The sequence below is a fragment of the Ixodes scapularis genome, unplaced genomic scaffold (assembly GCF_016920785.2).
Source record: "Ixodes scapularis isolate PalLabHiFi unplaced genomic scaffold, ASM1692078v2 PGA_scaffold13__105_contigs__length_92229423, whole genome shotgun sequence".
Classification (NCBI taxonomy): domain Eukaryota; kingdom Metazoa; phylum Arthropoda; class Arachnida; order Ixodida; family Ixodidae; genus Ixodes; species Ixodes scapularis.
In genome coordinates, this window is record NW_024609839.1 from 23,772,311 (window position 1) to 23,800,219 (window position 27,909).

Sequence of the window (27,909 nt, forward strand, 5' to 3'; positions counted from 1 at the left end):
AACAAAATGGTGCCGCCCAGAGAGTGCTAAGTGGAATGGTCTATAAAATGCCGAATATACGGTGCGATAGTTTAATATTATCTTGAAACGCATTAAGCCGCCGTTTTGATGAGTCAATAATTTATCTTTATAGAATTCCCCGATACATTGAGCGCGGAAGCTAAATTGCTGTCTAGTGTGGGTATCGTAACGTCAGGTCAAGTGACGTCAAATGTCTCGCTAAATTTAGCGGGAAACCTATTTGGCGTAATGTTTACGTGACACCACGCCGGGACCTAAACACCAATCCACTTCCCCATCCCTCAATAAATATAGCGGCAAATTCACGGACAGACAGACGGGCTGCCAAAATTAAGGGATTGAGAGTAGCGTTGCTAAAAAGCATAGCATGCTTTGAAACATCCCTGGAGTCCTATCTGTGGACCGCTCTCGGACGAGGAGGTTGACGTAATAAATCTATATTTCACAAGCCTTGTGTCGGATAAACACCACAATCTGTGGAAAACATGTTGGACAAATCCCCCCGCTTATTTCGATATCCTCGCCAATAATGCGGCGATCGCTATCTCTGATGTCAAAAGGGAGTGCAAGTACCCATCGAACGCGATAATTGGAAGCATCCAAAATATACACAGTACTCTTGTCACGGCACGTCTAGAGGAATTAGACAAATGCAAAAGGTCTCACGGTAACGTGGGAGAAAAAAAAAAAAAGAAGAGCCATACATGCGATTTTTGTTTCCGGCGTTAGCACGAATTCATGTAGAAGATGTACAAGAGTTACCATTCCAACACTCAAACGTATAAAAATAATGACGACTGCCGGTGTTACCATTGATTCAGTCAGTTGCAGTAAGAAATAATCGAATAATACTGGTTATTCGGCAAGGTAAACTAGATTGTTCTCGTATTTGATAACAACACTACAAAAAAACCAAACATTCTACTTTTTTTGGCGGGTTAGAGAGAGCATTTGATCTACGTAAAATCTACACTCCACCTCATCTCAAGTCCGACCGAAGTCGATGCAACAATCCTATGGAACCAAGGAAGATTAAAAGGTTAAAAGGCGTGAACACACAGGACGAAAAAAGACGCACGTACGACACGGGCAGGCGTGTCGTACGTGTGTCTTTTTTCGTCCTGTTTGTTCACGCCTTTTAACCTTTTAATCGATATGAACCAGCTCGCCCCAATCAAAGTTTTATTGCAACCAAGGAAGCATCGCAAGAGTGCATCGCCGCGGTGCTCGTTGTTTTTATCGGTTGGCTGTGACGAGCTAAACAAATAACGCACAAAAAATGGCTCGAGGTACACCTAAGCACTCCTTATAACTTGTGAATGCGAAAGCACCCACGCCGCTCTTCGCTCCCTCCTTTAATATGCAGCGTACAACGCGCTGACCTTGGGCGTGGAACGGTGGAGCCGCTGCCTCGCGGACATGCAGCGCCATCGGGTGGGCGATCGTTCAAACTGTCGTGTGCCATGCGGCGCGAGGGGGGAACAGACAGCAATAGCAACGTAATTCCCAGCAGAACGAATCCTTTGGTTTCTTCCATGCGCCGTATATATTGCCACGCGCCTTACAACCCGAAAGAGGCGAGCGAACGCGGTGATCAGTGATAACACAACAGTATGATAACACATTCATGATGACACCGCACAAAGTGACGCGCAGCGCCCAATGGGAGCCTCGTCGACGCGCGCCAGCCAATGGGACTGAAGTGTAAAAGGTGCCATTGGCTAGCTTTGCGCGTGGTTTGATTAAGGTGCCGTTTAGCATGGTTTCAAAGCTGAAGACGTCGGCTCGCTACATGAGACCCCCCCCCCCCCCCAGTTAATGCTTTCTCATTAAAAAGCCTATAGTCGGATGCAACCTGAGAACAATTTTTTAGCTCCACCCACAAGCGCATTGCGCCCATCTAAAGTGCCTCCGCCGTCGAGAAAGTAGTTCGCTAGCAACGTTGCTTTTTCTTCCTCCAGGAAACGTGTCTTAAACGACTACAATATTTATTTAATTCATTCAGGACACTTAAAGAGACCATGAAATGACCTTTTTACTTTTTCCAGATAACTTTTACATTAAACCGTCAATGTCCACTGAATGCCGAACAGGCATCCGTTTCCGTCTCGGTTTATTAACTTCTACACAAAAAATTATTGAAATATCGACTTTTTCATTCTCTCCAATTGACCGCAAAACAAGCCGTGACGTAGGCCGTTTCCGGAACCGGAAGTTCTCTCGGCAGTAGGAGAATGGGAGTGTTAGCGGCAACGAGTTGGGGTGCGCCGGTAGGTTTTACTGCGCTGATGTCACCGACGTATTTCCTGAATCGGCGCCTCTCATCGCCGCATCGCAGCTGAGCGAATTTCAATGAGATATGTTGCGCTACAGCGACAGCATGGGACTAGTCCCATACGCCGGTATGCCTGTTGGGAAGTGCAGCGAGTCTTCCGACGAAGACTCCAGAAGTCAACCACCCTGTCATTGTTGGCAGAAGGGCCGGCCCGTGTCAGTCGTTTGCAAAGCGACGTAGATGGCGTTTTTCGCGGCCTCGGAGATGCAGGAGCGAGCCGACGTTAAAAAAGATACGTTTGAACTACGAGTGTCAGCAAGAGCCACGTAAATACCTGTTTACACTCGGAGCGGACGCGCGCGCTTGATGGAAGTGCTGTATTCACGCTGTTTGTAAGCGCTTCGGGACCGTTCTTTTACGATTGCAACTCGATACTGACGCGACACTCGGCAAAGAAAGGTTGGACCGGGTTTGTACGTATACCTCCCACGAACTGTTATAGCTCGACAGTGACGTGCAGTCTGTCAGAATAAAAATGGCATACCAATAACAAAGTGTACATACCGTGTTACGAAGGTAATCCATACGGCGTTTATTTCAGCTCTATATCACACAAAACAAGAAGATAGAATCGACAAGTGTTCGTCAACACTGCCTCGGAAAACAAGGGGAAGAGATTGACCTCACCTCTTAATCTAGAATTGAAGTCAGCGATCAAACTATAATACGGGAAGGGTCCACAAGGGTCGCGCGGGCATATTCCATTTAGCACGCCAGCCGGTCGTAGGCAGACGGTCTTGCGACGAAGCAACGCAGCGCCGAGTCGGAATGCCTGCTAGGCCTATATTCTGAGCAGCTCGCTTCGTCGGAGTCGGTGGATCCAGCGTTCTTGTTCGTCGTGGTCTGTTTTAAGTACTGCTTTCTTGCTGCTTGAAGTCGGCACGCGCGGGAAGAACACGTAAAAAATAAGCGTTCAGTCAGTCAGAGTTTTGAGAGGAAGGAAAACAAAGAAAATGAACGCTCGACGGTCGCCGCCACCCAAGCAACTGTCGGCCCTGCCCTACTGCGCACGCGCAGTAGTTGCTTCGTTTACCACACGATAGATGGCGCTTGGCTCTCAGCATTATCAAATTAGGCAATTTTCGCCACACATCTCCAATTATGCTACAAAATGTGGATCTGAATATTATTTAACAAAATTTTTAGGAAACATTCGCCGGCTATTTATTGTTTACGATCGCGGCGCTGGTGAGGTAGGCTCTTACCCAATAGGCGACCTGGATTTGGCTGACGTGCTCCATTTCCGCGGATGCATCGTAGTGAACAGGCGAAGGAAGGAAGGCGCAAAAGAATCCAGTTTTCTTTTAAAAGCTCTATAGCAAATAAATTTTTTTGGCTCCCTATTTTTGTGTTTTTGTGTTTCTTTTCACACCTTTTACGACGTGCGGTGGATGAAACTCGATTTTAAAATAATTTCATGGTCCCTTTAAATAGAGAGAGAGAAACAACTTAAATGGAACACCACATCAAGAAGCCGCAGTATAGAGGTTTACCTACCGCGGCTTCTCAAAAAGAAAAAAATTCTGTTCCCGAACTAAAAAGGAATGCATGCGAGGTGGCTTTTCTCTGTTCTGGAAGGGATGTGACTTGGCGTGAACATCGGTGCATGGCATGCACCGATGTTCACGCCAAGTCAAACGTCGGGTGCTCGTTCGCTTTTTGTAAGGTCTTCGTGACTTCCGTCGCTATCTTGTCCGCTCGGGAGACGACTTCGGCTTGGATGTGTGGGTCCGAGCTTCGGAGAAGCACAGCCCAAGGGGGATCCAGCGGGTCCTCTTCTCCTTCTCGAAGGTGAGCGACGAAGTCCCGTAGAGTAGGTGAGGGAGGGTCGAAGGGACATTCCCAAAACAAGTGTGCGATGGTGGCCTTGGTCGGGCCAGTCCCCCCGTCGGCGGGGTCTGGTGGCGGGCAGCGAGCGCACCTCCCGTCGAAGACGGTTGGATAGATATGCCGCAGAAAGGCCGGGCAGGGGAGGGTATTTGTCTGCAGCTGTCTCCACCTCAGGGCCTGGAACTTGGTGAGACTTTTGTCGGGTGGTGGATACAGTCTGCGTTCTAGGCGGTAGTGTTGCAAGATCTCTTGGAACACCGTCAGGCAGTCCTTGGACATCGAAAGCTGGTGGGACGCCGTTTCGTCGACGCCGCTAAGGGAGCTTGGCAGCGTGCCGGCCGGCATTCGGAGGGAAGTTGCTCGAGTTGCCGTTGCGTGTGCCGTTTTGTTCCCCTCGTGGGTCGAGTGAGCGGGGACCCACACCAGACGGTGTCTGGTGCGGTCGGAGCCGGGCTTGAAGGATCGAAGGATGCGTTCCGTTACCGCGCACACCCTGCCTCTGGCGAAATTGCGGACTGCCGTCTTGGAGTCGCTGGTGATCGTCGTTGAGAGGGGGCCCGCGTGGACCAGGGCCAGTGCAACGGCCGCCTCTTCCGCCACTGCAGTGGCTTTGGTGGTCACGGAGGCCTGGGCGACCGTGGATCCGTCGCTGTTTACCACGGCGATCGCGAAACCGTTACCAGAGGCGCCGCCCGGATACGGTGCAGCGTCCACGTGAAGAACGCCAGAGTTGGTACGATGCTGCTTGTTGAGGGCGTCAGCTCGCGCCTTTCTCCGCTCCTCGTGATGTTGAGGGTGCATATTCCGCGGTACCGGGCGGACTTCCAACGCTTTCCTAACCGTCTTCGGAACGTCGACCGGGGCCTCTTGCAAAGGTTCCGGCTCGATCCCCAGCCTTTCCAGGACGGCGCGCCCGGTAGGCGTCTTGGAGAGACGCACGATTTGAGAGCTCCGGTGCGCCTCGACGAGTTCGGACACCGTGTTGTGTATTCCATGTTGCATGAGGCGGTCCGTAGACGTGGCCATGGGGAGTCCGAGGGCCAACTTGTACACTTGTCTTATGATAGAATCGAGCTTCTTCTTGTCGGTTGTCGTGAGTCGCATGTAAGGTACCGTGTAGAGGACGCGGCTGACGACAAACGCGTGCACTATGCGGAAAACGTCGCCCTCCTTGACCCCGCCTCGCTTGTTGGCGATGCGTCTAATAAGACGAGCCGTGCTCTTGGCCGTCTTGCCAATTCGAAGAACGGCGTCTGCATTTGACAGATCTTTTCTGAGGTGCATGCCGAGAACTCTGACCGAGTCGCTTTCAGAGATGTGATTGCCGTTGACCAGAACTTGAACATCGTCCTGGAAAATGCGCTCGTGGTAGTTCCTCTTCACAAGGAGTTCCGACTTGGCATGGGAGCATTCGAGGCCGACGAATCTGGCATAGTCTACTACGACATCAGCGGCCGTCTGGAGCGCGCTTTGCACGTGTAATACGTGACCCTCAGTCCAAAGGGTAACGTCATCCGCGTAAAGCGAATGACGTAGGCCGGGGATAACGGTCAGCTTTTCTGGCAGATCCATCATTGCGAAGTTGAACAAGAGGGGTGAGAGTACTGCCCCTTGGGGAGTACCTCGTCCAACGCAGGCTCGAAAGGTCGGCGAGACATCCTCTCCCAGGCGAATCTCTGCAGTGCGTCCCGTGAGAAAGGACTTCAAGTACGCAAAGGTGCGGAGCCCGAGATGCAGGCGAGAAATCCGACTGAGAATGGCTTCGTGCTTCACGTTGTCAAACGCTTTCTGGAGTTCGAGGGCCAGCAAGGCTTGCATTCCCCTCTTCTTCTCGACGATGTCCTGTGAGAGTTGCAGGGACACGTCTTGGGTAGAGAGGTGAGCTCGGAAGCCGAACATGGTGTGCGGTAGAAGGTCGCGGTCTTCCACGTAGGCTTGGAGTCTGTTGAGAATGACGTGCTCGAGCAACTTGCCCAGGCAAGACGTAAGAGAAATCGGCCTGAGATTAGAGACCGAAAGCTCTTTTCCGGGTTTCGGAATGAAAGCGACGACGGCGTGCTTCCAGGTAGGGGGCACCGATCCCGTTCGCCACACCTCGTTGAAGAGGGCCGTTAGTGCCGTCACCGAACGGTCGTCCAAGTTCCGGAGCATCTTGTTCGTAATCCTGTCGGAGCCCGGCGCCGATCTCGCGCGTAGTTGTTCCATCGCGCTCCGAACCTCGGCCTCGATTATGTCATCGTCGAGCTCTGGGTTTCGTGACCCAAGTACGAAAGGAAGGCCTCTTCGTGCTCTGTGGAAGCAGGAATGTAGGTGTTACGGAGTTCCTCCATGAGGTCCGCCGTACTGCCCCCGTGTGAGTGAAGGACCTTGGAGAGGTCGGTCCGCTGCGTCGTTTTGGTGGTCGTGGGATCCATCAAATGTCTGAGCAGCGACCAAGTGTTCTTGCGATGGAGGTTACCGTTGAGACCGTCACACACCTGTCCCCATTGCTGCCGATCTAGCTGGTCCGCATAAATCTCGATGTCTCTTTCCAGGCGAGCTATGCGCTTGCGGAGCTTTCCGTTCCGTCTCGCCTGTGCTTGCCACCTGGCCTGAAGACTGCGGTGAGCTTGCCACATGTGCTCGAGTTTGGAGTCGCTGACTCCCGAGGTCGAAGAGGCGTCGCTCTCGACGGTCACCAACTCCGCGCTGGATAGGAGATCGTCGGTCCAACCGCAGAGGTCTTCGATGGTGGTCGGAGCCGACGCATCCCTGTTGCGGCGAAAAGCGTCCCAATTAGTGACCAGGACTTTGCGTTTTGCGGGGGCCGAGATTCCCTCAACCGGCATGAGCATCTCGAGCACATAGTGGTCGCTGCCGAGGGAAACCCCGGTGTTCGTCCACGACACTTCACCAATCATTCTCGTCATGGAGAGGTCGGGCGACGTATTTTTAGAGACGCTGTTCCCAATGCGGGTGGGATAGCGGAAATCATTTAATATAGTGCAGTCGTGCTCGTCTACACACTCCTGGAGGGACACGGCCTTAGGAAGAGTGTGTAGGTGCCCCCATTCAGCGTGGTTGGCATTGAAGTCGCCCACGACGAGCAGGGGGGTGTCTTTGGCGACGCGGAGAACTTCTGCAAGGATTCTAGTCACAGCCTTTGATTGATCCTTCGGGGGGCTGTAAACGTTGAGTAGAAAGACGCGGCGCTGCTCTCTGCGCCTGGGCAGAAGTTCGAGCAGAATGTGCGGCACGTTGTCAACTACGGGTTCGTGTTGTATCGTGGGTATGCCTCTTCGGACGAAAGTATGAACAGGTTTCGATGCGCGCGGCCCTCTCACTGCTGCCTCGACGGGAACCTCGAAGCGAACGTAACCCGACAAATGGACGCCATCGTGCGATTCTTGGAAGGCGAGAACATCAGGCATGTGCTCGGCGTTGCGAATATGGAGCTGCAGGTTTCCCCTCTTGCGACCGAGACCCCTGCAGTTCCACTGCCACACTCGCAGGGGTTGCTGCTGCCGTTGCCGGCGCCTAGTCATGTTGGAGCTGGAGTTTGCGTAGCTGTTCCAGGATAAGCGGGAGTGCTTGCAGGATCTGTGGTATCTGCTGTTGCATTTGGAGCATCTGTTGCTGCATTTGCTGCTGGGTGTGCCGGATTTCCTCGATCGCCTGTTCGAGAGCGGTCTGCCGGGATTCCATGCGTTGTGTGAATGCTTCCTGACGAGCTTCCAGTCGCTGTTCGAGGGCGAGGACAGTCGCAGAGCTGACCACGCTGCAGGTGTCATCGTCTATTTCGACATCTCTCTCTGTTGGCGGAGGTGGCGCAGCCTTGGAGGCCTGGCGCTTGCGAGGTTTCTTTTCGGGGACCGGCCCCGGTTCCAAGAGCGGTTCCGGTACTACGTGGGTAGGTGACGTTTCGGGGTTAAGCGGCGTATATTGGAGGTTGGTTGCGGGTGGCGTTCGGGGCGGAGGCCGCAGGAGCGTAGTTTTCGCTGAAGTGGTCGGTTTGGAGACGCACGCTCCCGTTAGTTGTCGTTGAAGGTCGGAGATCTGCCGTCGTAGTTCCTTGACCAGCGCGGACTCAGCACCAGCCGCAGATGCAGATGCCCACGCCGCCCTGTCTTCCTTGGGCTTGCGATTCTTCGAGACACTTCGATTCCTGGAAGCGCTTCGGCCTCTGCCCTCCAGGGGAGGGAAAGAGACCGAGCGGCTGCGTGCTCGGTAACCTCGCTGTCCGCCATTGCTGTCTCGCGAGCGGGACCTGCGGGACCGCCGTCGTTGCTTTTCAGGCTCCGTCGGCGCTGGTCCGCGACCCTCAGGGCGGCGAACATAGCGATGAGAGCATTCTTTGGAGGCCGTGATGTGCCTGCCCCCGCAGATGGCGCACAGGGGCTGGCACTCGTAGTGCAAGCCATCTTCGTTTTGCGACGAGTGCTGGGCTCCGCAGCGGTGGCATCTGCTCTGGGGTGGCATGGGACACACGTCGACCCGGTGACCAGTTCGTCTACAGTTGACGCACGCCTCGATTCTATCTCGGTACGGGAAACAGGAGAGAGTGAACCCATTGAAGTAGAGGTATGTCGTGATCCTCTTGCCTCGTATGGTAACCAGTAGCGCTCGTGACTTGCCCATCCGTCGTGCTGCGAGTACCTGCCAGTGCGGGTTCTGCTCTATGCAGTCGAGCAAGATGTCTTTAGCATCCTCGGTTCCTTCGAAGGAGAGGGCCTTCGGTACGACTATTCGCGTCGAGTCGTTTGGAGTGGCCATGTGAGTCGTGACCTCGTGCGCTTTACCACCGATCACCAGTGACCGAATTTGCAGGTAGGCTAGCTGCCTGTCCTCGTCCGGCGTGCTGACCGTGATCGTGTTACTGCGCGGGTTGATGCGGAACTTGTCGAGAGAGCAGACTTCGCGCGGCGACAGGCCGAGCTGCGAGACAACGGCTGACAGGACGTCGGCTGCAGAAACTTGGGAAAAGTCGAGTCCCCGGGGTCGGAACGTGACTTTAAACCCTATAGGAAGAGGAGGAAGAGGGATCGTCCTCTTACCCTTCCGGCTCTTGGTTGGGGTGGACCGCTTCTTGATGGCAGGAGCCGAGGCAGCGTCGCCATCCTGTTTCTTCGGTACGGAGGCTTCGTTCTTCGCAGCCCGGGCCGCCATGGATTCTTTCACGGTGCGGTTAATATTACCGCGGACGATCGTCGTCCATCCTTCATCGGTAGGCTGGCTTTTGGTGATCTCAGAGCTCGCAGTACCACTCATCGGAGCTGTATCCATAGGCACCCGGTGGAAGGGGGCGCACGAACGCCGTCGACGCTTTCCCGGTGGGAAGTAGGCTTAGCTCCCTCCCGCACCGTGCAGAAAGAAGGTTTGGGCGAAACAGTCCAGAACCACGCCTACATCGTGCACAAAAGGGTCCACAGGGTACGCTCACCGTGCCGAAAAGACCGGTAGCAAGAAAAAGCTCGAAGAAACCGAAGAAAAGGTCAAAAAGGGGCCAAAAAGCGGGAGCTCGACGCGACGCGTCCACTCTGATCGGCCGCTCTTCTTCTCCCCCCCCCCCCCCCCCCCCGTCCCTTTAAATAAGTTAGAAAACGTTTTTGTCAACGAAATAGCTGTTTAGTAAAGAAATAAAGTCATGTCCAATGTACCGTCTTCCCAATTCACTTTCTGTCCAAGATACTCTCTAACATACCGTCTTCCAGCGCCTTCGATTGAGGAAAGCGAAGCACTTATAGTTCCTGCAAATAATAAATATTTAGTGATTTACTTAGTTTTGTGGGCTTTGCGCACGAAATGTGTGCCTTTATTTTGTTGGATGAATAGAAAACAAGAATAATTATACTTTTCGGGTTTTGACAAATCGGCACCCTCCCAAGTCATCGACACCACGACCACGCCCCGCTCTCTTTGTCTTCCGTCATGAATCCCACTGAGGTGACATCGGAAAGCGATTCCCCTGATTCTTCTTGGACGAAACAGCCGCTTTGGCGACACCAAAGCGGTTCTTCAAGAAGCACAAGCGAGGTCGGGTTTTGAACAGCGGCCGGCGGGAGCTGATCCTGAACGCTTACGTTCGGACGCGACATACCGAGCCAGACTTGACAGTCAACGAGGTCTGTAAAACTGTCAGCCGGTTGCTTGGTGTCGGCGTGTCGAGCGTCCACGAGATCAGGAAGAAGGCGAAGGAGGATGACGGACAGGGTTCGACACCCTCTCGAAAGCGACCTGCGAGTTCAGGCAAGCAACGGCGTAGCGTGAAGTACGGCGACTTTGTGCTGTGTGCAATGAGATCTTGTGTGCACCGTTTTTTTCGCCAGAACGAGATCCCGACCGTCGCAAAGATAATGGCTGAGTTCTGTGCAAGCCCTGAGCTCCCTTCGCTGCAGAAATGGACTGTGCTTCGCCTTCTGCACGACATTGGCTTCGAGCGAAAGAAGACTGGTCGAAACTCGCGCATGATCGAGCGAGACGAGATCATCACGTGGCAAGAGAGGTACTTGCGGGACATTGCACGTCACAGGCAGGGCCGTACCCAGAAAAAAATTTCGGGGGGGGGGGGGGGGGGGGGGGGTTTCGGGGACAACGGCGGCCATTTTGAAAGTGTCTATTGTCTTATTTTCGCCTATGAATCATGTGCATCGGTGGCATATAATGGAGAGTTACAGCAAACCGGAGATCCGGTCCCGGTTTGGTACCCGGTAGCCGACCGGCGCCACTGCGCGTGCGCAGAGGTGGAGATTAAAATCGGCTGGCTGCCAGTGCACCGACCAGGGCCGTACACAGAAAAAAATTTCGGGGGGGGGGGGGGATGGGGTCAGAACCCCCTATCCCCCCCCCCCCCTGGTTACGGCCCTGGTCGCAGGCAAGAGGGTCGGCAGATCTTCTACCTCGACGAAACGTGGGTGACGGCAGGGCACTGTCTCGACGGTATGGGTGGACTGCACCGTGACCTCGTCCCACGACGCCTTCATGAGGGGTCTGACGACGGGCCTGAAGCAGCCGTCGGGGAAGGGCCAGCGCCTCATCGTCACGCACATCGGCAGCGAGGACGGCTTCGTCGCTGGGTGCCTGGACGTCTTCCGCGGAGTAAAGACCGGCGACTACCACGAGGAGATGAACGGCGCACAATTTGAGACGTGGTTCGAAGCTGTTCTTCAGATGCTGCTGACAGGGAGCGTCATCGTAATGGACAATGCTTCCTACCATTCTCGGTGGTTGGAAGCAGTGCCAACGACGGGTTCCCGGAAGGAGGTGATCCAGCAGTGGCTCACGTCAAAGGACATCTCGTGGGATGCCAAGATGCAGAAGAAGCAGCTCCTTGACATCGTGGCGTCGGTCAAGCCACTGTATTTGAAGTATCGCGTCGATACTGCTGCAGAGAAGGCTGGTTGTACGGTAGTGAGACTTCCACCCTACCACTGTGAGCTCAACCCCTTTGAACTCATCTGGGCATGCACAGATCAAGAACGGCGTTGCAGCCAGGAACACAACGTACAAGATCAGCGACGTTGAAAGGCTGCTCAAGGAAGAAGTCGAAAAGGTCACGGCTGACAGCTGGCGCAATGCTGTGAGGCGTGTCGTTGGAGTGGAGGAAGGCTACAGACGAGAAAAGTGCCCATGTAGAGCCGATCGTCGTCGAACTGGGTGAAGACGACACATCTGAGAGCGACCTGTCTGGTGTGGAGCCGCTCGAGGAAGTGTGAAACCTACACCTTCAACTTCAACAACTTCACCTTCAACAACAACACCTTCAACAACCACAACCGAAGCCTGAGGGGGACGCAGATCAACGTGACCAAAGCATGTCGACTTGTAATCGTCATCAAAGATCATGGGCTGCCCTTGCGCCCATCACATCTGCGCTGTACGTCTGAAACATGTTTTAAGCGTGTTCAGTTCATACCGATCATCTTGAAACAGATCAAAATAATGGAATTCGGTTAACAACATGAAACTGAAAATAGCTAACAGCAGTGGCATGCACGGTGACTCCACCTTGCAGAAAAGAGAAGCGAAGTACAAAACATTATCATGACTGTGAGGGTCAATTCGTTAGTTCCGCCACATTTTGTTCTTCTTTTGCGAACCTTCTTCGACCTGCTATCATTATTTTTAAGCTGTTTCTCTGGCCGTTTCGTTCTCCAGTTGCTGCTGCTCCTGTACTGTTGTCTTATTATACACGTCCACTTATATTCGTATTATCTTCTTTTTTTTTTTTATGGGGGTTCAATATATAGAGGTTGACTTATTTTCGAGTAAATACGGTGCCTGACTTGCTTCTGGAACTGTTTTTGCTTGGAATGAACGGTATTCTTTGGTTTTAAGGTGCTCTGGTTTTCACAGTCGAGGGCATAGCAGCAGTGTTGTTTCTCTTTTTGGTAGTGTTGCAGTGTCTCAAGTTGGTTGACCCCAGGGGTCCATGATTTAGGGGTGCAAGTCAGGGTTTGAAATATCTCGCACACTGACCAACGTCTCCTGCACGGTGATAACCAAAATGACACCAGGGAAAGGTTTGTGTCTCAAATATCACTGGCTTTATCAGGCCGCTATTCCGACGGAAGGTGCTCTGGCAATCATGTTACCTTACGACTGATCACGACGAAAACTGAAAACGGCAGGCTTGTCGTATAAATGAATACCGCTGACAAACCCATTTTCGCAATGTTTATTTGTTTACTGTAGCACCACCAACAGTGCGGACGACGTCTGGTGAAGCAACTCAGTCCTGGAAGTTTTTATGCTCATCTCACGCAAGGTACAGGGTGTCCCAGCGCGCTGTTGCGTCGTAGAATGGACCGCATAGATCGGTCGGTGAACGGAGCCTGATGAAACTTTCCACGAAGGTATATTTGGATACACCTTCGTGGACATTTATCATACTAAAATTTCATGCCTAGGTTTCCTAAACGAAAAGCGAGAAAAGAAAAGTCGTAAATCTCTATGGGCAGACAGACTGGGACACGGACCGCGTCCCAGTCTGCATGGATTTACGGCATTTCTTTTCTCGCTTTTCGTTTAGGAAACCTAGGCTCATTAAAATTTCGTATGATAAACGCACCATCTAAATACACCTCCGTGGAAAGTTTTATCGCGCTTCGTTCACCGACTGATTTATGCGGTCCATTCTACGACGGAACAGCGCGCTGGGACTCCCGGTATACAGATCTCACCTGCGACGGATAAGCACGGCGATCTCAGCTCACCCCGCGGAAACCACAGCGAATTGAAGCAGCGGTGCCGGTACTATATTGAGTAGCAACGTGGGGCAGAGGCGACAGAAATCCAACGAAGCAGACGACGTCCGGCGTAGCTTCTCACCTCTCAGCAGTGCTAAGCCTCGCGTCCGCTTCTAAATTTTCGTTGGCGATAGCGTCGCTGGATTCTCACGTTGTCGCGCAAACACTGCTGCAAACGCAAGCCGATACCATTAAGATTTCGTGGCGTAACCTCGGGCACTTGAAACACGGTGCAAAAAAGCAGAATAATTGTCACGAGAAACTAGCGTCGCGTTGCTAAGTTGGCTAAGGCCAGCAGCCATGTTGAGCTTTTTTTTTTTTTTTTTTCAAAAGGATCGCGATTGGTTTACGGAATCGTGACGTCATGAAAACGATTGGCTGGCGTTTCTCGGCGTAGGATTACATTTTCCTCTGAGAGGCATTTCCGGTTTTTTTTTCAGCTTGCCACTTACATAACATTTTAATAGACCTTTTCCAAATACCGACGGCACCAGGCGGTGGCTCCACGAACTAAAAATCGAGGAACTGACCTACCTGCGCTACCAATCGATAATGGGAGCTACGCTACCTGTTGTTTCGCTCTCTGAGCTGCGTCGCGTGCCCAACGCGACTTTAAAGAGGGAAATCCGTGGCGTCCACCCAAACGTCGTGTTTTTCTTTCCGTCCACTTTCTTTTTTTGTGTAACACAATTATATATATGCTGCAATTACGTGTTCTACTCGTCGATCTACAGCCTCAATCCGAATTTCCTCGATTTTTCGTTCCGACTTCCACCGCTTGGCATCGGGCGCTCGCGCGTGCGCAGAACGCTTCTCGGAAAATGTCCATTATAATCTACTTACATATCAGACGGCTGTAAGTCAAAATACACTTTTTTGATACTTTTATCCATCGTTAATATAAAACAAAGAATGTCTGCATATTCCAACCATGAGACAGTTAATGCCGCTTTCGCAATGAAGCGTATTCGGCACCCAATACGTTCTATTGCGTTGGTTCGGCCCGCGTCAGCAACATTGAGGCACTCTATTGTATTGTATTGTATTGTATTGTATTGTATTGTATTCTGCGGCGCAATCTCTTTGAAACGAGAGTCGAAGTTCGACACGCCAAAAAAGTTAAAAAAGAAAAAAAAGGAAAGAAAAGAAAGAAAAAAAAAAGGGGGAGAGAAGGGGGTAGGTCGTCAGGGCCCACCATCTGTCGTCGATGACCCCTGGTGGGCGGAGGGTAACAGCTACACGATCACGGTGGTCCAATCGGTACGCGCTGACTTCTCGGTGCGCAAATCACCGTCGCACTTTCCACTACGCCTCCAGTCTTTGCCTAGAACAGGCCACGTGGTCATGTTCGTTCGTGAAGCCGAGTGCCTGCTCGATGCGGGAATCCCCAATGGGCGCTGGCAGGAGCTTCTGGCACGTGAGCAGCAAATGCTCGGTGGTCTCTTCGTCTTCTCCACAGGCGCTGCATGTCATGTCCGTCACGTTGCTGTCAAACTTTCGACGGTACGGTCTTGTGCGCAGGGCACCACCGCGGGCCTCGATGAGTAGGTGACTTCCCAGCGTGTTTTTGCAGAACGTTATTGGAGCGATCTCGGTCTTGAAAGATGCATACAAATGCATGCTAGTATGCTGTTGCATTCCCAATATCCAGCGCTCCCTTTCGACAGCCTTTATCTGCGTTCGCACTTTACGCACCTAATCTTTTTCAGCTTGAGGCTCATCACTCATGCAAAAGGCTCCAAACTTTGTGCCGAGGCGGGTGGCACGATTCCTCCACGTCGAATGGATGTTCTTGAGGTGAATGTAGATGAAAAGTCGCCGTGCCCAGCGGTCTTCGTCCATATGCCGGAGTCGCGCGTAATACTCTAGCTTGCTGCTGGCTTCTCGTGCCTCGAAAGATGACCATCCGACGTCTCCTTCAACAAGCTCGTTGGCCACTTGTCCATGGCATCCCAGCGCTTGACGTCCGACATCTCTTTGGCGTCGTTCAAGATATTCACGAAGCTCGCTGGGTATGCCAATGACAGAGTTTCCAAAAGTCAGCCCGGGTACCGCGACGGCCTTCCAAAGTTCCCTGGTAACGACGTATTGGTCGCAGCTCCAGAGGCATCGTCTTCGCAGTATGTTTCGCTTACGCACTGAGGACGTCCTGAGGTTTTGGTGATGCTCAGCGAGGTAGTTTTCTGTAGCTGATAGTGTCACGCCAAGGTACCTGTACTTGGTGCAAACAGGGATCGCCGCACCCTGTAGGATGAATGGTACAATGTTCTCCTCCTCGCGGGAAAAAATAACTGTCGCTGACTTGTCAGCATTGAAGCGTAATTGGAGTTGATCCGCCTCGGTCTCACATGTGGCCAGCAGTTTCCTCATGTCGCCCACACTGTCGGCCATCAAGACAAGGTCATCAGCGTATGCAAGTCCAGGTAGCCGCCATGTAATCACCTCCCCGTGTTGGAGATGCGTCAAAGAAAAACCGATGGCCGTTTTCTCTAGCGCCCTTTCCATGCTAGATGCATACAACATGTACAGTGTCGGCGACAATGGACAACCCTGTCGTAGTCCTTTTTCAACTATAACCTCGTCAGATTTCAAACCGTTGAAAGATGCCGTCACAACATTTTTATCGTAGAGCCGCTGGATTAACGTCACCCAGGTTTCAGGCATATTAAGCTGTTTTAATCTTTTTAGAAGCATGGTATGAGGAATGCAATCATATGCTTTCGCTATATCAAGGAAGCAAGTAATCATTGGTCGCTTCTCCCTCCGTGCAATCTCGATGCATTGCGTCAACGTAAAAAGATTATCTTCCAAGCGTCACCCACGTCTAAAACCGTTCTGCAACTCAGTCAGTATGCCGCTCTCCTCGGCCCACTGTGTTATACGCCCATTAATTATGGTCGCGAACACCCTGTAGGCAACCGGCGTGACCGTGAGTGGTCGATAGTCGTGTAACAACTGCTTGTTGCCGCCTGTCTTTGGAATGAAGGAAACTCGACCACGTCTCCAGTCGCTGGGAATCGGGTCATCGCCGCAGCAGATTTGACTAAACAGGTGTGCCAGGTGCTCTCGTGCGTCGGGTCCTAAACCTTTGAGCACCTTGGCGGAGATTCCATCCAGCCCCTGTGCTGTGCTGCCGTTTAGCCGCGCCAGTGCACGTTCTACCTGAACACACCCCACGACTGTTGCATTTTGGTCGACTGTGGTACTCTGCGGGGCATCTTCTAAATGCGGGATTTCATCCCTCATGCCTTCATGATTGCATGACCCGCGTCGCATATGCAGCGCCATCTGTCGACAGCGCGTAACACTAATCCGCACCCGCGGGCCACGGCGGCCGGCTGGCTCTGATTGCCCAAAACATTTTATTTCTAAAAAAGTATATAAAAATAGTGTAGGTCTTTCAATTTTAATATATTTTATAGTCTTACATAAATGTTCACTTAGGTAAGCACATTTCATGCCACTAATTATATTTTCCAGTTTAAAAAAAATATTATGCAGTTCAATAAAATATTGTTTATTTTTTATAAATACCTGAATGTACCTTGTAATTAAGAATTTCCCTACATGTATAAATCTAAAAATGTAAGTATTTTTAGTTTTCTTCATTAGCAAAGGTCAATACACCTCCAACTTGTCAAAATCGTTGCCCCATGTGAACTGGGAACTGGAAAACCATTTGAAGTCCGATTGGGAATCGCTCCGACCAGTTACTTCCTGAACTGGTCCCCGTTTACTCCATTCTCAACTGGGAGTCAAACCATTTCAAACCAGTAGACCCCTCAGCTGGTCTGGCTGGTCCCAGTTGGTCCCAGCTGATTTCCAGTTGGTACGAGATAGTTCCAGTTGAAACCAGTTGAGATGCCAACTTGTCCCAGTTAGACATTTTAGCCTGGGCTCTATAAATTTTTCAAAGAGCGAACTTACCCGAGGAAAAAGTAAAGAAAGAAAAAGGAATAAGTTCTATGGAAAAGCAGCGACGCCACCGGTTTTCAAACAATAGGACGCTCTATCTCCTAATCGCTCCAAATTAAACCCCTTGCTGTGTCTGCTTTTGTCTTGCAACTAGCTTCGCTTCAGACGCGACAATGCACGAAGCTCGTGCCCCTGGAAGCAAATGGCGGAGCTGCACTGAAATGAGCGACTGTTGGAAGCGAATGTCGGTGGAGCACTCGACTGTGGTACGTGTCTTGCGCATTCTCACAATAGTTGACGGTACCTGTAAGAAACTCCAAGCGTGCGTTTCATCGAGGGATTTTACTCCAAATCATACTTTTACATAGTCCAACCACTCTACCCAAGTTTGCTGTAGTTTAACTACAGTGTACTAGAATACTTGGGTAGTGTTGGGACCGGAGGGGTTCGCCTGAAGCCCGTGGTATTGATCGCGACAGGTGTCGACACCGATGCGTTATCCAGAAGGTGTGCGCATGCGCGGCTGCACGCGCGAAAATATGAATCTTTGGTGGAGTGCACATAGTATTTCTGATACAGCTACGACCTGCCAGCGGTCATACCGCGACATCAATTACGCTGCGGCACGATCGTTAGCAACATGATGCTTCGATGTATTGGATGGTACAAGCTACATTACCCTTCCTTTACATAAAAACAATTGCGACTTTAAAGAAGCGGATTGCAAGTTGTTTCAGCGTAGAATTTGCTGCGACTTTCGGTTTGTCGGATGGTGAGCATTTTAAATGAAATGCCCATTTCCTTGGTCGCAAAGGCCGAACATTAGATATTTGTAAGGGATATCTAAAACTCGGAAGCAGTTTTTTTCTTCTCTATCTTATTTTATAATGGAACGAAACGGCACATACTAAAGTCCGAAATTGTGATAGTATGTTTTTAATACCAGGTTAACTTCTATATCTTCTTTTCTGCCCGTTTCATTTTTCTTGACCTCAATCAGCTGGCTTCACTTGTCACTCATTAGTGTGTTCATTTATGCGACGAACCACTCAAGCGACGGTCGCAAAAGGGTGAGAGTCTTATTTCTTCATGGCTGCCACGACCATCCGAGGACCACTCGACGTTCACTTGTAAGAAATGGCTTATAAGCCGTGACAATCTTTATCACGCGTTTTAACATTGAACTTAAGCCCAAAAACTGAGACTACGTAGGCTGAACAAGTAATGCTTTATAAGATTCAAAGAAAACAAGCAACTATTTAACATCATTTTGAGCAGAAAACATGAGCACACGTAGATCAAGTAAGGAAAAAAAATGTAATAGTTTACAGCACGGCATTGAAATAATGGTTACAATGTGCAGCGCATACCCTCTTGAGGGTAAACCATCTGAAACCTACACGTTCATAACAATACATTTAACCAACAGCTGCTTTCTGACAACCAGATAAGTCTCGCCTGAGCTAGTTATTCGCAGGGAAAGACCCATGGTTCCACACGGGGCGTATCTGGTTCTCGCAGACATACAGGGTGTTTCTGTTTTATTCTTTACATAACTTTACATATTTTACAAAAAAAAGGATGTGGCAGATATGTGGATGCCGTCTTTCGTTATATCTGTAGTGCTCGGTGGACACCAAATAGGTGAATAACCGTTGCAATGTTTAATAATTAACCAAAATCTGTTAGTTAACTTGTTTATTAACGGCTTAATTGGCCATGGTGCAATTGCAGTTTTAAAAGGAGTCATTATAACAGGCAAACAAAATTTCGACAATTCGCGAAAAGGCAACAAGGTTCGCGAAATTTATTCTAAAAGTTTGCCTTTCTTCGCTTGATTCAGAAACCGCGTTATGAAAATAATACGTATACGTATTATTTTAATAGTGACTTAGTCGTCTTGATGTGTGGCGCCGGCGAGTCCACCGAAGACACGCTGTCGAGTTAGTGACGAGGGGACAGAAACAACTGTGTCATTCTTCTACGCATCAATATCAGCACAACCTCATTCGCGCTTTGAGCGCGCGGTTTTTTTGTTTTTTTTTTTTAATTAAGCGAAGAAAGGCAAAATTTTAGCGATGAATATCCCAAAGCTCGTTGTTTGTTCGCGAACTTTCTAAATTGGGTTGGGCTTTGATAATGGTTCCCTTTAAAGCCACAATTGCAACATTGCCCAATAAACCTTTGCCTACCGCAAAAATAAAAAAAAAAATTTTAAAATACCGATTTTTTTATGTGCCATATACTCTGTTTCACCTTGTGTCGTACCGCACGAAAGGCTACAAGCGCGAGCTCCTTGCTTCAGGGCACATCTTGGCGGCACAAGCTCTCGTGCACCAAGGGCAGCTGCCGACGCTATGAGCTCGCGCTTCTAGCCTTCGCTGCGGTACAACATAAGGTGAAACGGAGTGTATAAAATCGTGGTACTGACAGGTGCACCGCTCAAAGTAAACAACAAAAAAAAAAGAGCGGGCTGCGTGATTTTCTTCGGATAACTCGACTACAGCGCCGCCACGAACTGTCAATACACGCGGCCTCACGAGCTCCCGTTGCCGAGCCGCTCCGGTCCCAACACTACCCAAGTATTCTAGTACACTGTAGTTTAACTAATTTTCTGGGTAGTTCAGTAACTTTCACTTACATTTTTATTGTGGTAATTAGTAGTTTACTTTAATTACGTTTTCCGAGTAATTTCTACTCAAAGTACTAATTACTTTCGAATTTTAGTGGCTGTTTTGCCTATCAACAAACATTCCTGCACAAAAAGTGCAGTTGGAAGATCAGCTGATATTTGCAGAGGGGGACACATGTGGCATAGGCAGGGGGGAAAAAAGTGGTTTGGAGAGTCCAAAACCCCCCAAAATTTTCACGAGCCCCCACTGCAACAGCATTACTATGAGGCGCGGGGTGAGAACAGACACGACGCAAGAGAGATTAGCGCCGAAGACCGGCGTCTCAATGTGTCCCGAAGCTCAAGGAGACTTAACCCATTTGAAGAAAGGGTTGGTACCCGTTTCTCCCCAAAGCAGGAACTCTCGCTCTTTACAGGTGGTATACACGCTGCATCCTCACCCAAAGGAGGCAACAAAATGCAGCACCCGCTCTGAAGCTCATTTGGTGCTCCCGTAGTTTGTGCTGTACTCGAAGAATCGCGTACTAAAGGGCAACGCAAAATGTTATTTTTTGCGTCGCCTTTCCTCCCTAAACTCAGAATTTGCAAATTTTCAAAGATTCGAAGATCGTTCGAGAAACCTTAGTAACTCCCCCAACGCTTTTATATAATACATAATAATCAAGCAGTGTTCGGAAGTACACTAAGTACGCGGTACTTAAAAGTACTAGCTACTTTTTAGAAAACTCGTACTTTGCTTGAAGTACATATTCTCTGAGCATGTACTTGTACTTTACTTGAAGTACATATTCTCTGAGCATGTACTTGTACTTCATTAAAGTATTTTTTCTGGTACTTTCCGAGGAAAGTAAAACTCCCGACTTCAATGCACATTTCCCGAATTTGAAAAAAAAATATAAAAAAGTGGCGTGTCGTCCTGTGGAAACGCGCTCTTCCGAGACGTCATCTGGTCATTTCTCTGAGTGAAGTAATGACGGCTATAAGAACGACACAAATAAATCATAGTTTTGTTTAACCCGAGACTGGGGTATTTCGGAAAAGGGACGAGAAGAAAAGAGGCCACAAGGAGGCGACGTCTCAAGACGTCGCCTCCTTGTGGCCTCTTTTCTTCTCGTCCCTTTTCCGAAATACCCCAGTCTCGGGTTAAACAAAACTATGGTTAACTTCCACCAGCTCGCCTGCACCCTTACAATTTTTGCACAAATAAATGCCTTATAAGTTGAGTGTGTGAAATATCTCGTCAGCACGAGTAAAACAGCTACTCTGTGGAGACTTGACTTTACAAATATCTGCTGCCATTTCCGTAAAAAAAAAACTGATGCACCTCCGATTACCACTGGAGCAATCCATACGAGTTAAAATAACACTGTATGGGGAATGAAAAGGCATCATGAACGATCGTGTTAAAAGTGCTTGTACTTTAAGTTAAAATATATTGTATTTATAGTCCGTTACTTCAAGTAAATTGCACCCGGTGTACTTGCTACTTTACTTGAAGTACATAACCTCTAATTTACTTTGTGCTATAGTTCAAGTACTTTTAGATGTACTTTACGCAACACTGTAAACAAGCAAAAACTCATAAAAATCGAGCTCAGGCAGTGCTAAACTTGAAAGTAGAAATGATACATTCGCAGACCGCAGTACATCATTGACCAAAGAACAAAAAAGTACAAAACAATTAGGGACGCAGAAGCAGAACCAGCTATTATAGCACTTCTGTGAAAAACAAACCGATTCATACTCGGCTAGCATAATTTCGCTGACGGATCAAAACCTATGTACTTCAAAAGTAATTCGCTACTTTTCACGGTAATTAGTAATTTTCTCAACAACTTTTCATTTGAGTAATTTCTACTCTACTAAAATTACTTTTGAGGGCAATACTCAGTAACTTAACTTTTTTAGTAACTTTTGGAGTAACTTAACTTAACCTTTTGAGTAGCTTAACTTAACCTTTTGAGTAACTTAACTTTTTAGTAACTTGTACAGTCGCCGGCCATATGAGCTCCCCCGTCCGAACGCCGACCGGAGCAGCGAAAATCCCGCATGCGGCACGTCGAGCGTTGCCGCGTTCTGGGAGCCGGGATATTTGGACCAAACCATTCCGTTATCAAAGGGGTGGACGCAGGAAGCTTAATAGCATTCCGCGTTTTGGAACGTGAGTATGAAGCACGGCCGATTACAATCCCGCTTCCGGTTGTAGGTAAACGAAGACGGCTTATCGAAATTCTTCACTGCATAATATCTCTGACGTGTTATATGCTACTTTTTTATTTGCAAAACCGGTTTGTCATTTTAAAGATTTCCTACCGGAAGAGTAATCCTACGCACAAGCTTTCTTACAATCTTTCTTAACCTAGACAATGATAAGCGATTTTGAAATAATTTATTTAATCTATAGAGATATGCTATAGATAACAAAAAAAAAAAAGATTTGTGTCGAAGCAGAATAAAGATCCAGGCACTTTTCATGAACGGGTTTTATCGAAGAGACTCTATTGTTCTGCGCTCAGTAGCGTGTTGCTTCGCCAAGGGTAATTATCTACACGATGACTTTGCAGATGGCTTCCTAGTCGGCCACTTCTCGCTTGCCGAGGGATCATTGTTGTCATGCCTAATATCATATCAAACATAGGGTCTTTACATTTGTAAGTGCCGATCAAACACTGCTGCTTTATCTACGCCTAAAGCAAGCTCCAGTTTATCAACAGTTAGAAGTGCATCTCCGAACACTTGGGGCCAACACCCGAAGAGGGCAATTCTAATCGGCCATGCTTTCGTGATTCACATTTCTAAATGCTGAAATCCCGATAAAAGCTATGCGTCCACCCCTTTGATAACGGAATGGTTTGGTCCCCATAGCCCGCTCCCAAAACCCGGCAACGCTCGACGCGCCGCGTGCGGGATTTTCGCTGATCCGGTCGGCGTTCGGCCGGGGGAGCTCATATGGCCGGCGACTGTACATGTCTGCTCCAAATTTACAGAGAAAAAGACTGAGGTGCGCGTCCAGCCGTTTCAAATACGCAGAAGTTGTCGGCGCCAAGGCCATCGGATATTAGCGGAGTAATTTGTATACCCTAAGAAAAGTATTTGCAGAGCCCGTGTAAACTTCTCGTTAAAACAAACACCGTACAAACACCCCACCCCTGATGAAATTTGAATTTGTCTTGATCATTTAGTTAGATCAACCTGGTGAGCAGAATCACAAGGATTAATAGTTATATTTCATGAACAATTTAAAATCTCAATTTTTGTTTTGTTTTTGTGTGTGTGTGTGTCTGGGGGGGGGGGGGGGGGGGGCTTTTAAATACTTGAAACAAAAGTCTAGCAATCTTATGAAAGAATCACAACCGATGCTTCTTCCAGAAGACTGACATGAAATACCATCTAGGCCAATACTGGCAACTCCAGCGAAGATAGGGCGAAAAGTCATCGCAGCGTCCCTGGCGAGCTCGGAGTTTCTGCTAGCAGACGAATTCTTCACAACGCATTGGTTTTTCCTATCTCCATGTAAGGTGACCAATGAAAAAAAAATTGTTACGGGTATTCGTCACTTTCAATGTTAAAAAATAGGTGCCACCTCATGAGTGAAGGACATTTTCTTCGTGTGAAAAAGATGCTGCAGCTTTCAGGGTGCAATTCTCGGACCCTTCTGAAGAAAACACTCTGTCAGAACTTATGTAAGCCAGGCAAAACCAGTGTTGGACAAAATAATCGATAAAAGTATTTAAGTTAAGTTACTAAATACCTGCTTCATCCAGTATTTAAAATACTACTCAAGTTGCTTTCACTGTAAAGTATCTTGAGTAGAGTACAAATACTTAGAAATGTAATTAAATTTCGTTTGAAGATACTTCCGCATTGCGTAATTTTTATCAATGACGATTACACAGTTGCGCAAATCTGGTTTACCAAAATGGTTTATTAACACGCAACACAACAAAACGGCAAAAGAAAAGCATCGTGGGGTTATTTTAAGCAGTCCAACTATGAGGAGCAGGATATTGTCACGAATGACAAATGATGAGGCGGCGAATAACTGAAGAAACTAAACGTATAACTGGGCCAACTTGTGCCCAAAACAAAATAGAGAAAGGCTAGCTTCGGAGGCGTCGACGTCGGCGAAACGGCAGGATCGAGCGCTGGGACAAGACTGGTGGTGTATTCGCACCAGACTTGTACACGTTACTGAAAAAAAGTAACCGATTACAATTACAATTACTACAGTCAAAAAAGTAACCGATTACCGTTACTGATTACTGCCTCCCAGAAGTAATTGAACAATTACTGCAAAGTAATTGATTACTTTTCACGTTACTTTCACGTTACTTTTTATTGCGATGACAGAAATACACAAATACACAGTAAAATGTTGCGTACACAATTTTGTTTGGTTATTGTTTCCTTTTTTGTTTTCAGACCCGGACCTTGTCGTGTAGCTGACGCGTCGACCTAAGGAACAAAGCCCACTAAAAAGTCAATAGCGAGTTCCCGCTTCCCGTCGACTTTATCAGCAATCTGCAACGAGATCCGGAACTCCCCAGCCAAGGCTGGTGGCGCGCTTGTAGAAGAGCGTGGCGTAAAAGAAAAAAGGATTTGCCGACTAATCCTAGTTTTATTTTTTTTAGATGTTAAAAAAATGTCAATCATTTTTGCTCCATGGCTGAGTCACTATGCTGATTTTTGTGAGAAAAAAAATTGTGGGATGAAAAATGTAATTGGTAATTGTGTAATTGATTACAGAAAAAAAGTAATTGAATTACTCCCAGCGTTACAGCTTGACAAATGTAATTGAAGCGTTACAAAATTACACTTAACTGTAATTGATTACAAGTAATCAATTACTTGTAACGCGTTACGTACAAGTCTGATTCGCACGACGGAGTTTCTCCCCGAGGAGAAGAATGAACGTCATCGAGTTTTGAGGTCACGTGTTCCGCGTCACGGATGTTCGCTGATCCCCCGAGCTCGCGGCATACTCGCGGGGCCCCGAGGAGAATCTGTGACAGGCTTACAGAATATCCGCCGTTCCGTCGGTATCCGTTGGAGCGATCGGGCCCCCTCTTTTGTCCCCGTGCTTTTGGAGAGGGATAATGATGAATAGCTTTCAAGTGTGGGGTTCCTCTTCTTTATTATTTCTTATGTTCATCCTGCTCCTCACGTCCCCGCAGGGGGCACCTGTGAAAGCAGGTGTTTGGAGAGTGGCGTCTCCACGGACCCCGAGCCATGCGGGTTTGCCCGCCCACGTCTGGCTGTGCGTGGCTGTCCCGTGTCTGGGGAAAAGGGCATCCTGGTGGTTGAGCCGAGCCCGGGGTAGGTTTGGACCCTTCGGGGCCCCCCGGGCGAGGCAATACATCACTTCGGCCCCCGCTTCTCACAGACGGGAGTCCTGGTAAGGCCCGGCCAGGATGATTCAGTCTAGTCGCCACTCCTACTATCCCCTCCCTTCTTTCACCTTTGTCTTCTCCTTCTTTTCACTCTTCTCATTTCTCTTCTTTCCTTCTTCAACTCCTTTGGCGGCAAGGGCTAACCTTGGGTGGCGACAGACCCCTTGTCCAGATCCACACATGGTTATAGTTTCTGGGTAGCGCTAATAGAGTAATGCTTCCAGCAAAGCCATATTTGTTATGGGGTGTTACCTATTCCCTCGTTGGACTCCGTGGTGGGCGGCGCGCCACAGATTCCGAAAACCCTTTGCCTTTTTATGGCGCCCCTGTCTTCTCAACCCCGAGCAGAGCGACCCCCCAAAAGGGTTCGCCCCGCTCCCCCTACTTTCGAGAAAGCTAATGAACAAGAAAAATGTCCTCGATTTCTTGTAGTTCACTCTGCAAGTGACACTGTGCATTTGTCAAAAGTTCCTCCCTTTGTCATTGCAAAGCATTTAGAACAAGTGGTTGGAAAATTCTATAAGGCAAAGAAGCTTGCTGGAGACCTCCTTGTTGAGGTAGAAAACAAGCCACAGAGCACAGCACTCTTGAAGATGACAAGCCTGAGAGACTACCCGGTTACTGTCACCCCCCACCGTACCCTGAATACTGTTCGCGGTGTCATCTCAGAAGATGACCTTCTCGAATGCAGCGAAGACGAGATCCTCGAAGGTCTTCGCAAGAGTGCTGTCGTTGCTGTTCGACGAATCACCTTAAGACGTGACGGACAAGAAAAACCAACCCGCCATCTGATACTCACATTTGAGCTCCATGCTCTTCCATCCACCGTGAAGGCAGCGTACTTGAACTGTAGAGCCCGCCCTTTCATCCCAAATCCTCAGCGGTGTTTCCGCTGCCAACGTTTCGGGCATGGTTCCCGAAACTGTCGCGGCCGAGAAACGTGTGGAAAGTGCGGTGGTACTGACCATGTAGCAGACATCTGCGAAAATGAAGTCAAATGTGTGAACTGTAGCGGAGCTCACCCTGCTTTTTCTCGCTCCTGTACAAAATGGAAAGACGAAAAAGATGTCCTGACCTTTAAAGTAAAACATAGCCTTACCTACGAAGCAGCCAAAGAACAGCTTGCCTTTCAGGCAAGGGGTTCTTATGCCCAGGCAGTGATGAGGGGACCCCCACTGTCTACGGCATCTGTGGAGACACAGACTTCTTCGGAAGACCTGTCCTCTTCACAGGGGTCCCCTTCCGAACCTCTGAAGGTGACGCACACTCAGTCACCTGCGTGTCCTAAGGGTGCTGTACCCTCCAAGGAGGGTACCACTCCCTCCAAGGTACCAGAGGTGCCATCAGCGGCCCTAGCTGGCCCTTCTGGCAGGGGTCGAGGGCTCTCTCCTCGTGCTTCCTGCAGCCACTTGAAGCCCAGGCGGACAGAACAACCTCCTCCTCCGCCCAAGGGCCCAACGCTCTCGCCGGATGAAAAAATGGACGAGAGCCTACCACTCTCTGAAGACGACCAGTCTCTCCCTGAAACAGAGTCTTTTCCTCTGGTCTCCTCTGAGGTTGTAGGACGACCAAAGGACACTTCTAAGAAAAAAACAATCCCACGTGTTGAGGCACCAAAAGCTCCGTAAATTTATGTTTCTAGCTTTCTCTGGTATATATATATATATATATATATATATATATATATATATATATATATATATATATATATATATATATATATATATATATATATATATATATATATATATATATATATATATATTGCATTTTGCGTGCAGGAAACACATCTAAACGCGAGCCACACTAATATATTAAAGCACTTCCAGGTGTTTCGCAAGGACCGGTTACAAGCCATTCATTCATCTGGAGGCGTTGCGGTTGTAGTGCAACGCTCAACCCCATGTAGCAAAGTGACTCTGCAGACTTCGCTGGAGGCTGTGGCAGCCCGCATTTTGTTAGATCGTTTAATTACAGTTTGTTCCTTATATATACCCCCCAGTTATCAGCTAAAGATTGAAGAGCTTGAAGACTTTGTTAGTCAGCTCCCACCACTTTTTCTGCTTTTGGGAGATTTTAATGCACACAATCCTTTGTGGGGGGTGGCAGAAGAGATCCCAGAGGGGCTCTCATTGAACGCTTTCTTCTTTCCTCGGGATTGTGCCTAGTTAACACAAATGAAGCCACATATTTTAGTTCAACAACTCACACTTTCACTTCCATTGACCTATCTATTTGTCACCCATCATTATTCCCATTGTTTTCATGGAAGGTCATCCCGAATCCTCACGGAAGTGACCACTTTCCCATCATTTTAGAATTTAACCATCTTCCCATGACAGTCCCTACGCGCTCTCCTCGATGGAAATTTGAAAACGCCGACTGGTCAACTTTCAAAGAATCGTCTCTTTTGGCATGCACATCACTTGACAATCTCGATATCGATAGAGCCACTGAACATATCACTCACATTTTACAGGCTGCCATTCTTTCCATCCCCATGACGTCCTCGCATCTACCCAGGAGACCTAAGCCCTGGTGGAACAAAGATTACCGTTTGGC

The 27,909-nt window shown here is 48.9% G+C and overlaps 1 protein-coding gene across 1 annotated transcript; it reads left to right on the plus strand.

The window, feature by feature from the left end:
- Positions 1-11,143: 11,143 nt before the first annotated feature.
- LOC120844450 lies at positions 11,144-11,686 on the plus strand. Its single transcript, XM_042289592.1, has one exon. It carries the CDS (start codon positions 11,144-11,146, stop codon positions 11,684-11,686), a length of 543 nt encoding a protein of 180 aa, XP_042145526.1.
- Positions 11,687-27,909: the final 16,223 nt, after the last annotated feature.

Excerpts from the sequence above, each read along its gene's own strand:
- LOC120844450 (XM_042289592.1), top strand. The coding sequence starts at position 11,144 with ATGAGGGGTCTGACGACGGGCCTGAAGCAGCCGTCGGGGAAGGGCCAG.